At 37.4% G+C, this 14128-nt stretch overlaps 1 protein-coding gene across 1 annotated transcript; it reads right to left on the reverse strand.

Moving 5' to 3' along the window:
- Positions 1–267: 267 nt before the first annotated feature.
- On the reverse strand, positions 268–12410 carry LOC107630480 (galactinol--sucrose galactosyltransferase). Its single transcript, XM_016333627.3, has 5 exons — positions 11903–12410; positions 10856–11700; positions 2446–2623; positions 1635–2002; positions 268–946 (listed from the first exon to the last, which is right to left on the reverse strand). Exons 1-5 carry the CDS (start codon positions 12267–12269, stop codon positions 377–379), a joined length of 2328 nt encoding a protein of 775 aa, XP_016189113.1. The 5' UTR covers positions 12270–12410; the 3' UTR covers positions 268–376.
- Between the last annotated feature and the right edge of the window lie 1718 nt (positions 12411–14128).

The raw sequence follows: 14128 nt of genomic DNA on the forward strand, positions 1-14128 counted from the left end.
AAGAATTATTAGTGAAATTAATAATTTTTTTTTTTGGTGTCTAGTGAAATTAGTAATTAAATTCAAAGAAACTGTACTAGAAATACATTATTACTACTGCAACGTCAACAAACATATCACTTATTAAGGATTTACATAAACAAATCGAATAATTTCAATCAATAACTAACATGTCATCAATTTATGATACAAATATTTAACTTAATACAACACAAAGTTTACCCTTTCAATTCAATATATGATATCAGACACTTTAACAAAATTAATTAGTGCATTATAAAATTAAATATTTGCACTGAATTTTTTAATGTACTAGCTAATCTTATCAAAGTGAGAGTTATTTATGCATTTCTCAAGCATTCAGACCTTAATCGGTTCAAAAAAAATACTCGACTATGGACAACCTCGAAGAACTAGGCCATGGAACTTGGAGCTTAACCATCTTATCGTCATAATTGTAATCAAACTCCACAGGTTGTCCATCAATCTTACAATCTACCGGCTTCTCTGCCGCGAATACGGCCATCTGGCCATGGCCTCTCACCCCAATTCTAACCAATTTATCATGTTCATGGAACTCCAAGGATTGAATTGAGCCTCCAGAGTTGAGCATGTTCACCAACCCAAATGGTGCAAACTGAATTGATGATCTTGGTAGAAACATCACCGGAGAAACCGTCATGAGCTCGAAAGCAAAAGGCTCCAGCGAAACCTCAATGCTCTCATCATACTTCACTAGCCTCAACTTGTGGTCTTTCACCATGTACACTGCAAATGAATCAACTCCTTTGGTGCAAATAAGGTTCTTTCCTTTGCTCCATTCAATGTCTTTGGGACTTGCAATGCAAGTAACGGAGTGTGAACAATCTAAAAAACTCTTGTTTCTTCTACTCGCAGGACACCACCCTCCACCTTGGCAATTGAACAGACCCAAAACCCCTGTATACTGTTTTCAATCGAAACTAAGTGAATATATAATAATGCCGTCTTTTACATAATCATTTATTTCTTTCTTTCTACCGACTTAATTTTTTTGGAAAATAGTTTTATAACATAGTATAAAAAAATTCAACACAAGACACACAAAAAAAAAAAGAAATTAATTCTATGAAAAATTTCGTTACAAATTTAAAGGAAAAAAAGACTAGTTGTATAAGAAAGAATTAAGAGAGAAAATTGAAGAAGCTCTGAGTGAGAATGATTTTCGTTAACTAAACTCACTTCATTACATGTGTTTTATATACTACTCTACTGATTGAACTATTAGAGAAACTAACTCTCTAACCTCATAACTAACTGCAATTGCATGCTTAACAATATAACTAACTCCATGTGCATGGTTAACAACTTAACTATACCTTCTCAACTAACCAGATACTCTTATAACCCTTACAATATTGTTAAATTAGTGAATATGATTTCTGACTTAGTATAGACTGATTATAATAACAAGTAGGTTCGTTATAATAGATTTACAAGTTCAACTATTTACTAGTAAATTTAAAGAACCAAAAGTCCAAAAGGTTCCTGCATATTCTTCAAGAAACCAATACGTTAATTTGCTGTTTAATTTAAATATGTACATAAGAGATTAACTTTTATGTATGTATAGACATTATTGTATTGTATGTTACCTTGTTGAGGTTCCAAATTTTGAGCATTGTTTTACCATCATGTAAAGGATTTTCAAATAAGCAATCTCTAGTAGGAAGTGCATAGTGTTCACACCGTAAAATGGAGCCATCCAAGAGAACCAACTTCTTAAGCAACTTGAAGTTGTGTTTTCCAACAGAGTCACTCACATAAACCGGTCCACCGGAGATGGCTCGAGAGGCGGCGTGAAACTCGGCGCAGGCGTGATCAGATTGGAACATGTCCCAATCCGGGTGAATGATATTCCCCATCCACAAGCTGTTGTATGCACAATGCACCATGTGACATCCTTGTAGCCAATATGTTCCGTTGGGATCTCCGGCCGGGTCCGTACACCAAAAATCATCACCTGTAAAAATAATGTTTGAACATCTAAATTCTCATGTTGCATTCTATTTTTGAAGCCATAAATTGGTTTAATCAAATCGATTCTTATGCAAATTAAATGATTTGTTGCAAAATAATTATGTTATATATTATTATCTAATGAATAAAAAATTATTTATAAGTATATCTTTTAAGAATCAATTGAGGTATTTTATTTTTTGAAAATTAAATTAATGCGCGTTTGGTCAAGGATTATAAATAAAAAGAGAGTGAATCTTTTTATTTATTTTTTAATTATTTAATAAAATGTGAATTATTTAATTTTTTATATATTTTTTTATTCTATTTAACAAAAATATAAAGTGAGAAATCATACTTTACTAAATAACTAAAAAAAATTTAGAGCTTTTTTTCCTAAATAAAAATAGTTAGTATGAATTTTTATTATTATTATTAGGACGTTACCAACTCGTCCAAGTGATATGGTTTCTGTGCCAAGGAACATGAAATCGTTACACTGCTGCATGCTGGAAATGACACCATTGCCCTTGAAATGTTTCTTAATAGAATCAGTGAGTGCTTTGTAGTATGGTCTGGCGAGTTCAACACGACCACCATAATCCTCTGATAGCATCTCTAGAACCTGCCACATGTAAGAATCCTAGCGATCAGTACTTTCTCTTCATTCCTAATAGTTAATTGATTCTCTTCATTTTTATAAGCTATAGTATTCATGATATTATTCAATATTCCATTTTATTTTTTTTTATTTTTTATTTTTTTACCAAAAATATGAAGACTCAAATCTGTAACCTCTTAGATGAGTATGGAGAGATTATGCATGAACTATTACTCATTGCCTCAATATTCCATATCTTACTTATATCATATAATGTTATCGAATATTATATATCTTGGCACATTTATATAGCTGTCATGCATTATGAGAGTAATATTATAAGATATTCAATCTTATAACTGAAGAATGTTATAGGACGATTAAAATTTATTATTTTTTTATTAATTAGTTATTAATATTTAAAAATATAAGATAAATTATATTATTAAATTAATAGATTAAATTAATTAAATTAAAAAATAGAGTTGATAATCAATAATAATAAAAAGATAATTAAAAATAATAAATTTTAATAATTTTTAGTATTTTTTTCTATAATATTATTAGACTAACCTATCAATTTAGTTTACACCGTTATATAACATACGATAAAACAATCATTAAAATTCTAAACATGGTCAAAAGTAGTACACCTTATTTTATTACCATATAAAAAACGTTCGTTTCTCTCCACCCCAACGAATTAACTTTAGCTCCGATTTTTAAATTCAAGAAAGAAATCAACTTTTAGAAAATCAGCATCTCCCACATGTTATAGTTCTTTTAGTTAATTGAAAAGTAAGATTGGTCCCAACTAATGGCATAAAATTATAATTTCACCTATTGCCCTAATGATTCGAAGCTACATCCCAATTTTAATTTCAGGGGAATATACCGAAATATAAATAGAAATGATCTATCTCTGAGCCTCTTAGGTGTTTGAGACATAGAGTTTTTTCATTGGTGGTGACTGGTGACATTAGCGGTTCTCTAAAGTAAACACACCGCGCACATGCAAATCCACTCACATGCACACGCAATTATTCAATCTGGAAATAAATCTTAACCATGTTTAAAATTAGGAGGATGTTTCGTAAAGGCGCATCAAATGTCTTTTTGTAAAGACATTTATGTGTTTTAGTATTAATAAATCAGTTATTTTTAAATTTTTTAATAAATTAAAATAAAATTGATTTTTTTTATAACAATAACAATAAATCTAATTGTTATCAGATCTGGTCAAATCGATTAATTTACATAACTCACTGATTATAGGTTTTTTGGTTTTTTTTTAAACAAAAATTAGGGATATATTTACTTTTTTATCAAAAAATTTATACATAATTTGTTTAGATTGTGTAAATCAGTCGGATCAAATCGAGTCTAATAATTATAGTGTCTAATAATTATACATGACAAAGATCCAAGGATTTGGAATCGAGAAGAGTATTGGCGGCTGGAGAATGAATCATTCTCTGTTTTTGTGAGTAATCTTCCGCCTGACATATCCAAGAGTGAGTTATTTCTTTTGTTCAGCTGGACGGGACGAATCAATGATATATATTTATCACGGAAACAGAAAAGTGGAAATATATACATGATTGCCTTCGTGCGGTATAGAACAAAAAGAGGGGCACTGAAAGTTATAGCGGAAATGAATCGCCAGAGACTGAGAGGGAAGATAGTGTTCGTGAAAGAGGCTAAGTACAGAAGAATGCCGGAAGTAGCAAACATAAGCACTAGGCATGCGGAGGAGGATCAGAGACAAATCGTTACTTGGCAGCCACGAAGAAAAGTGGTTCAGAATGATTATGAGTCACCTGGAAATGAGCTATGGAAGAAGGAAATTGACAAAGACCCGCATAGAAATGGATGGAAAAAGAGATTGGAAGTAGCAGTGACAACAGAGAATTTGGAATGGTTGCAGAGGAGCCTCGTCGGAGGCACGACCAAAGCAATTAAGTTTGATTCTCTAAAGAAAATGATCATGAAGAATGTGCCTAATGTTGTTCAGGTGCGGGAAAAGGGCGCATACAAAGCACTTCTAACCTTTGATAGTGTTCAGCATGCTGACGACGCTTACACCTTTAACTTGAATAGCCTCTTACAGTTGTTCCATAGAGTGCGGCGATGGGAGGAGTCGGAACATAGTGAAACTCGAATGGTGTGGCTGGAATGCTTTGGGGTCCCGTTGCACGCTTGGTCAGTTAACACCTTTAAAACGATAGGAGGCCAATGGGGTGAAGTAGTTGAGTTGCCAGAGAAACGAAAGTATGTAGCTCTTTCACTGTAGGTCGTGTACAGATTGACACTTGTGTAATGGATGTGATTCAAGAATGGGTTCACGTCACAGTTGGTACGGGAGAATTTGATGTCCTGGTGAAGGAGGTTGGACACGAGGCGTGTAATCTGCTTTGCACCAAAAAATTTGAGGATGAAAGGACAAATGTACAAGGGAACTCTGACAGCAGAAGTAACAGTGCCGATATGGATATAAGGCAGAAGTATGAAGCAGGGTCATTGCATGAAGAGATGCAGGATGAAGAGCGGTTGTTGATGGTTCCACGAGGTGAGGAAGAAGACAAGGGCGGAATCGTAATCACAAACACAATTTTGAATGAATGGAGTAATGGCTGTGCATATCGTAATCGTGGGAAAATCGGAAAGTATCAAGCATTAACTGATGTTAATTACGGTTTGCATGATTTGGGGGGAGGAATCGTTATGAGTTATGAGGAGGGTTCGGAGAGAACAGTATCATGTGACCTTATTGGGCTGGGAAGGGGGGCCATCAATGCAATAAAAAAAAAAACCCTTGTTTAGGAAAGTATTGGGCCAGCTGCAATAATAGAAATCATGGGAATATACCGGACAGGTTGGGCCCAGCAACCAAGGAGAAAGCTGATGCGGTTCAGAAGCGCATGGGTGATTACTCGGGTCAGATCCATTTGGGGGAAGCGGGTCGCGAATCTCCAGAATTGGTTTGCACGGGCGAAGGGCGCGGCGCTCTTGGAGGACTATTCTTCGCTGGTAGGGAGGGCACAATCGACGGGGAAGACCGCAGAGGGGATGGGCTCGACGTGAACCGGGGGAGCCAGCTGCTATGCGCTGGGGACGTCCGCCTCAAACCCACTGTGACCGATGATGTTGACGATGCTGCGAGTGACGTCGGCGGCGGGGGAGAGATGCCTAGAGCCGCGGTCGACCTTGGGTTGTGCGTCGGTGCAGATCAACAGGAAGCGGGAGGAGATCGAAGTGGCAAATCTTCTGAGTTCTGCACGGTTGGAGGCGCAGTCTTGGCTGGTAACCCAGAGGGGATGCACGGGCAGCTGAGAGCCAGGGCGAGGAACAACACAGGCGAGAAAAAAATGCCTGTTAGGGATCAGGGTGGTTTGCAAATAGGTAGTATGTTCTGCAATCAGGATGGGGATGGCATCGGAGGAGGTGAACCGGGGCATGAGAAAAGAGGGAATGATGAGGAAACCAGTGACAATCAGCACACTGATGTGGAGGAGCAATTGATAGAAAATAGAAAGACCTGGAAACCGGCACAGGAGTCAGGAGCAATATTATGCAATGAAGAAGATGACATTATGGCAATTCTCCAAGCGCAGAACGAAGAAATAGCTCGTAAAAGAAAAGTGGCAAAGCAGAGAGCGAAAATGAGATGGTGTAGACCCAAACATACAAAACAGGTGTGTAAAACAACTTTAAAATGATCTTCAGTTCTTGGAATGTTAAGGGATTAAAGGGAGATGGAAAGTTGAGAATGGTGAAGGACCTAAAGAATAAACATAAGCTACATATGTTAAGTTTGATTGAAACTAAAAGGCAAATAGTGACGAGATTTGATGTTGCAAGAGTATGGGGACAAGATAGTCCAGGTTGGGAATATGTAGGTTCTGATGGTGCGTCGGGTGGACTTTGTTAATCTGGGATGAGGTGGTGTTTAAACTGAATAATTGCTATAAGGGAGAGAAGTGGTTGTGTATTGAATGAGTGATTTTAAAAAATAGCTTCAATTGTGCGTTTGTTTTGGTCTATGGTGCACATGATAGAGATGAGAAGATTAATGTGTGGGAGGAGTTGAGTTATATAGCGGGTTTATGTCAGGTTCCCTGCTATTTTATGGGAGACTTTAATGAAATAGTAGATGTAGAAGAACGGAGAGGTACTACTGGGTTGACACGGTCTGCGGAAGATTTTAAGTTTTGGATACAGGACATGAACTTAGTGGATCTGCCACTCACTGACCAGAAATTTACATGGTTTCACGGGCATTCTTGCAGCCGCATAGATAGAGTTCTGGTTAGTTTGGAGTGGCTAGAAGAGTTTCCAAAGGCACATCTGCGAGGTGGACCAAGGAGTTTGTCAGACCATTGCCCTTTAATAGTGGAGGGTAGGAAGCTGGGAAGAGGTCCGAGGCTGTTCCGGAGCCTTGATTCGTGGTTTACGCATGAGGGTTTTCTTAGGATGGTTAAGGAGGAATGGAGAGGTTTGGGGGAACTACAGTTCACAGATAAATTGAAAGCTCTGACAGGACCGTTGGAAGATGGCATAAGGAAAAGTTTGGTGACATGGACAAGAAGATTATAAAGTTTGAAGAAGAGATCAAGAGGATTGATGATATGGTTAGCAATGGAGTATATGATGGAACACTGGAGGTTAGAAGAAAGGCACTGGTCAAGTGCTGTGAGCGATGGTATGTGAGAAAAGAAGTACATTGGAAGCAGATGTCGCGATCTCGGTACGTGAATGATATGGAAAGAAATACAAGATACTTCCACAATATAGCTTCAGCAAGAAGGCGGAACAATAGGATTGATACTCTGGTCATCAACAGCAGGCTGGTTAGGAATCAGGCTAGAATAAAGATTGCTATCAGAGAGTTTTACAAGGATTTATATCATCAGGAAGACTCTCCTATTATGGGTATTAGAGATGGTCTGGTGGTTCAAATAGGTGAGGCAGATGCTATGGCTCTAGAAGTGTTGCCGTCGGATGAGGAAATCAAAGAGGCTATGTGGGACTGTGAGTCCTCCAAGGCGCCAAGGTGTGACGGATACAACATAAACTTCATCAAGAGATGTTGGAATGAGATTGGGTCTGAGTTCACGGCTGCAGTGATGGGATTTTTCCAGACGACCAGGTTATCGGCAGATGCTAATATCACTTGGGTGGCACTGGCACCTAAATTCATAGGTGCGAAGGAGATTAAAGACTTGCGACCTATTAGTATGGTGGGGTGTGTGTATAAGGTTATTTCGAAGGTGCTAGTTAGGATGATAAGATCAGTAATGCCAGCATTAGTAGGAGAGACCCAGAGTGCATTTGTACAAGGACGAAAAATCCATGACAGGGCGCTTATTGCGTGTGAAACAGTTAACTGGCTTAAACTGAGGAAAAAAGAGGCTGCACTAATCAAGCTTGACTTCCAAAAAGCATATGACAGGGTCAAGTGGAGCTTTGTGAACATCGTGCTACAGAAGATGGGGTTTGGACATAAATGAAGAGCATGGGTTATGGAGTGTGTAGCTACTGCGTCTATGTCGGTGCTGATAAACGGCTCGCCGTCTAAGCCTTTTAACATGGAAAGAGGTTTGAGGCAAGGTGACCCACTATCTCCTTTCTTGTTTGTACTGGTTGTGGATGTGCTACATCGAATGATTGGAGAGGCAGTAAAGAATGGATGTATATCATCTCTGCTGGTTGGTAGAGATAGTTTGCTGATGACACTATCCTCTTTTTTCCACCAGAAGAGGAGACTATTAGGAATTACAAGAGGTTTCTGCGATGCTTTGAGTTGATGTCAGGCCTGAGTATCAATTTTGATAAGTCCAGTTTGATTCCAATTAATTGTGAGGAGCAGTGGGTTGAGCGCATGTGTAACTTGCTGGGTTGTAAGGGGGATGCCCTTCCAGTTAAATACCTTGGAATCTCTCTAGGAGCTAATACGAGTTTGGTAAAGACATGGAAGCCTATAATAGACAAGGTGGAGGAGAAACTCAACTTGTGAAAAGCTAAGGTGCTAAACAAAGCTGGGAAGTTGGTGCTTATCAAATCAGTGTTGAACAGTTTGCCAGTATACTATTTGAGCTTGTTCAAGATGTCGAAAGCTATTGCTGAGAAATTGATCTCGCTGCAGAGGAGATTCATGTGGAGTTCGGAAGAGGGTAGGACTGGTATGGCATTAGTAAGGTGGGAAGTGGTGCAGGTGCCGAAGAAACTAGGTGGACTGGGAGTTGGGGATGTTATGGTTCGTAACACAGCGCTATTGTTTAAGTGGTGGTGGCGATTTGCAAAGGAAGAGTGCCCACTGTGGAAAAAAGTGGTATGTTCTTGTAATAATCTGAATCCCAATGAGCTACTGTCAACTCAAGAGCTGCCTACTAGAGGAGGACCATGGAATGACATTTGCCAGTTACAAATCATGAATCAACATTTAAAGGATAAGATGGTTGCAGGCATGTCCATGGAGGTGGGTGATGGGCATCGGACTCGGTTTTGGGAGAATGTATGGTTGCTCGGTGGATCTCTGAAGGATCGCTTCCCGAGGCTTTTCTCTGTTTCAAACCAATGTGGATCTGTTATAGGGGAGTGCAGGTTTTGGGATGGGTTTGAGTGGATTTGGAACTTCCAATAGAGGCGAGAGCTCTTCCAATGGGAGTTGGAACTCCAGAGTGATTTGCATGGGGCTTTGAGACCTGTGAAATTAGTACATAACAGAGAGGACAGAATGGTGTGAAAATATGATAGGCGAGGTATTTTTACAACTAACTCATTTGTGCAGGTGATGCAGGAGGAACTAATCCTAGAGGCGGTAACTAGCTACAGTTTCACCAGGACTGTTTGGAAAGGGTTGGCTCCGCCTAAAGTGGAGCTGTTTATCTGGTTTGTTCTGATAGGAAGAGTGAATACAAAAGACAGGCTGAGTCGGTGTAGAATAATCAGTCAGGAAGATATTATTTGTGTTCTTTGTAATAATGATGTGGAACATGTACATCACTTGTTTCTAGGATGTGTATTTGCTTGGCAAGTGTGGAGTGCTTGGATTTCAGCCTTTGGCCGACAATGGTCTTATCCGGAATCGATGAAAGGGCATTTTCTTAGTTGGACAGAAGAACCGAGAAGGATGGAGGAGCGTAATCACCGGTTGAGGAGCTTTTGTGCGATCGTCTGGAACCTATGGTTGGAAAGGAATAGGAGGATTTTCCAGCACACAAGCAAAGGAGTTGAAGAAATTATCAACATGTCTTTGAATAGTGTTAATGAGTGGAGCGGTGGGTATCTCTTTAGTTGTTGATGGCTATGTCGGAGATGACATGGGGACCGTTTTCGTGTTGTTGTGGTTTGGTTAAGTTAGTTTTTTAGTTTGTGTGGTTCTGGTTGCTCCACTTCTATTGTGTTGAACGGTTTGTTTTCAAAAAAAAAAAATTATATTACGGACAATTGGATTTATTATTGTTGCTATGATAAATCGATTTTGTTCTGATTTATTAAAAAATAAATTATTAACCAATTTAATAAAGATATTCAATAATATTATAATACATATAAATGTCTTTTAAAAAAACATTTTTAGTATTTTTATGGAAATAGTCTCCTTAAAATTATATAAAAAAAAAAACTAAACCATTCTTAAATAAATAAACATATACTTGACTGATAATTATTCAATCATCTCAATTATTTAATGTATAACTTTTTATTTATAAATATTTCTTAAAATTATCTTACTCATATTAAATTAAAACCTTGTTGCGCTATATTTAAAATTTTAAACTCAAATTTCATCAAGAGTTTTTCTCTATGGACACTTCTCTCTTTTCATATATATAAAGTTTGGAGGCAACCATTTTGATGCATGCCAACATGTTGATATATTTGAACTACTTTTTGATATCATAAACTTGTTGACTAATCAGTAAATTTTATTGGTCTGGTAACATTTTTGACAACTAAATATATAAAATATTAATTAAAATATAAATGCACAAACTATATAATTTAAGAGGAATAATGTTAGGGGTTTAATTTATAATTATTAATTAATTATTATTGATATTTTTAATAGTGTAAAATTTTATCCAATAATAAAAAATTACTCACTTTTCTTTTAATGATTAAATGTCGACTAAATTTCAATAAAAGTGTTGGAGTATAAAGTTTCTCTTAATTTAATTTAACTATACATATGAAATCATTTTCAACCATTATCAACAAATTTTTTATTCAAGATGATTTGGAAAGACTTACATGTGTGACATCAATCTTGACACCGTCAATCCCCACCGACTGAAGATGCGAGTGAAGCCCTTCATACAAGTTGTGAGCCTCATGCGGCGCTACAACTCCCACACCGTTCTCTAGTATCTTCTCCACCGCCAAGTCCGTCATCAGCATCTCCGCCCCCTTCGACAGCCTCGCGGCCACCACCTCTGTCTCCGGCATCCCCTCCACCTTGGGCCTTATCCCACCCCAGTACCCACAAAACGCATGCCACACATACACATTTTCCAGCGCTGCAAACTCCTCCTTCAACTCCCTCACAAACGCACCCATCCCCTTCCCCTTACAACACTCGTACTCCCTAAACTTGCAGTTCTCTTGGAACCTTATCACCCTATTCAGCATCTGCTCTCCCGGTATCCTACAATTCAAGCTCCCTCCGTCGGTTACCGCCTCATCGTCGCCGCAAAACGTTTGCCATCCGTCATCAATGATGACTAGACCGGGAGGGCACCCTCCGTCCGCGAGGGTTTTGATGCCTTGGCGGACGCCCTGAGGGTGCACCTCCAGGTAGAACGCGTCCCACGTGCACCACCCGAACCTGTCGATGATTGCCGGCGGGGTCTTCTCTTCTAGAAGCTTGAAGGTTCCAAGGTGGAGGCGGATGACCTTCATGGCTTCGTGGACCAGAGTGTAGGGGTCGTTGTTGGCGTGCATGTAGAGGCACGCTTTGAATGTCGACTCCGCCACGCGTGTGGATCCACTCTCCATGCAGACGTCGATGAAGTCGTCAAGACCGGGCTGCAGGGAAGCCCGGAAAGCTCCTTCGATAAGCGGCAAGAGGAGGACATAGGGACGCCCGCCGCTCTCACCTGATATAACAATTAAACTCAAACTAACATTAACCAGTTCAATCAAGTTATATGAAGTTGATATTTAAGAACACATATATGTCAAAATATGTATGTGAAACATGCGAGTCTTCACCCTTAATGAAATATGTCAAATCTTTTCCAACATTCTTGTACCTTTTGGTCTAATAATAACTGAAAAGATGGATAGATAGTAACTAACTGTTCTCGAGTATCATAATTTGAGTCTCGTGCTCTACTTGGCTACCGTTGGAGCCGGTCCAGTGGGTGCTCCACCAGAGTTTGAACCGGAATATGCTCATGAACCGGATTCCTCTGAGCTTGCCGAGGGAAACCACGAGCCGGGAGAGTGGCTCGTCGGCATTGAACCCCACGAAGCATCCTGCCGCGGTGTTCTTGGTGGTGGTTGAATCTTGTGGTGGTGATGCAGTGGCGGCAACTATGTTTGGTGGGACTTCGGTGAGGATGGGGTGGTCGTTGACTGAGAAGGTTGAGGCTTCGAGTTTTATGGAGGGTGGTAACGGTTTGGGGAGTCCATTTTCTTGGAGGGTGGTTAAGCTTGGCGCCATGAAGAAGCTCTAACTTTTGCTTATTCGAGTTTTCTTCAATTTGCGAGTGAGAGAGGGAAGGTGTTTGAATAATGAAATAGAAAGGGGTGAGTTGAATAAAATAAAGCTGTGTGTATAGTAAAATTAAGCTGTTATATTTGTATCCATTGATATTAGAAAGTGATGATAAAAGTAGCATGCACATTCTCCTTAATTATATGAAGGTTAAACCCTGGAGGGGTTGTTCAAACGAACAAGATATGTTCCTATATTGATCATCAGTAAAGTATTAATATAGTATCAAATATCCATATAAAATATTTTATAATATTGACCATTTCACACAATTTTTAAAGTATGTACGAGTAAATAACAGCAAAATATAGTTAGATATTAGTGTACTTAAGTGCTTTTTCCTATTAATGTATAAAATTATGAGCAAATAAATAAAAAAGTATAACTCTAAATGATGAATAGATTAACAAATATTAGCATGAGGGAAAATAAAATAGTACTCCAGATTGCCAAAAAAAAAAAAAGAAAAAGCATTCATCAGTCATTACTTAAGAAACATTAGTCTCTAGTACTTTCACTCTGAAAAAGAGCATGTATTAAAATAAAATATATCTGGATATATTGGTTTCAACAAATTTTTCTTATTCTATTAAAATTAATAAATATAAATTATTAACTAATTTAGATTAATTGAACAGTTAACTCACTTATTAATTTTATTTTTAAATAGAATTTAAAATCACAATAAATTAATCATTGCCCTATTAAATTAAGAAATATCATAAAAACAAAATAAATATAAACTATTGTCAAATATTCAGAGAAAAAACAAGTAAAGGAGAAGTGGAATACGTATGCGATGAACGGCCACGCGTTTGGCAAAGAGAACAAAAACGAAGATCAAGCATTGGAGCCGGCCACATCACAAGCTACCTGAGAGTTCTAGACAAACAAGTTTTAAGATTATCATTTTTTTCACTTGAGAGCATTTCTGTGTGTAGAAATTGTTCATGCATTATAATTTACACCAACAGTATAAAATAATGTTATTGTTTTCTGTTGTAAAAATAGAACTGTTACTTAAAATGAAGTGCTGAATCAAACAATTGTTATAAAAAAACGTAAGTATATAAAATTTAAAATTAAAACTTTATTTAAATAAGTAAGCTTGTGCTTATGCAAGAGTACTGATTAACGCTCAGCAGGTCAGAATTGCAAGTAAGATAACACCACAAAATATAATAATGGGCTGAACCGATCGGATAAAATCAAATTTATCCTAATTTAGATCTGATTTGTTGTAAAATAAATACGGAAAAAATAATAAAATAAAAGTATAAATAGAAAATATTATTATTAGTATTTACCAATACTATTATATTATTATAAAGATAATATATTAATATTATATTAGTAGTATATGAAAGAAGAAAATAAAGAAGTTCTTTATAAGAAAGAGAGAGAAGAAGTATTTGCTTTTATTTCTTAGTGTGTCAAATACACATGTTATACTATCTCTATTTATATATGTATGAGCACTTCATTTTCAACTCTCATTTAATTGGATTTTGTCTTGAAAAAGATTCCTTTAGCATTGAGAAAGATAGCCACCTAAGATATACGTGGTCATACATCTTTATCACAATACTCCCACTTGGATGACCACTTAAGATTATTGCCTCGTTAAAATCTTACTAAAGAAAAATCCAATGGGAAAAAACTTTAGTGAAGGAAAAAGAGTACAATATCCTTTGTGATGGGAACTGCCTCATTAAAAATCTTGTCAAGAAAAACCCAATGGGAAAAAACCTGACTAAGGAAAAAAGAGTACAGTCTCCCCCTCTTGCCGACATCATTTTATATCT

Source organism: Arachis ipaensis, chromosome B3, assembly GCF_059453495.1.
Source record: "Arachis ipaensis isolate K30076 ecotype BB chromosome B3, ASM5945349v1, whole genome shotgun sequence".
Classification (NCBI taxonomy): Eukaryota; Viridiplantae; Streptophyta; class Magnoliopsida; order Fabales; family Fabaceae; genus Arachis; species Arachis ipaensis.

Excerpts from the sequence above, each read along its gene's own strand:
- LOC107630480 (XM_016333627.3), bottom strand. The coding sequence starts at position 12,269 with ATGGCGCCAAGCTTAACCACCCTCCAAGAAAATGGACTCCCCAAACCG. Across the intron at positions 2,624-10,855 it reads TCAAGATTGATGTCACACAT|GTTCTAGAGATGCTATCAGA; the intron begins GTAAGTCTTTCC and ends TACATGTGGCAG. Across the intron at positions 2,003-2,445 it reads CATATCACTTGGACGAGTTG|GTGATGATTTTTGGTGTACG; the intron begins GTAACGTCCTAA and ends TTATTTTTACAG.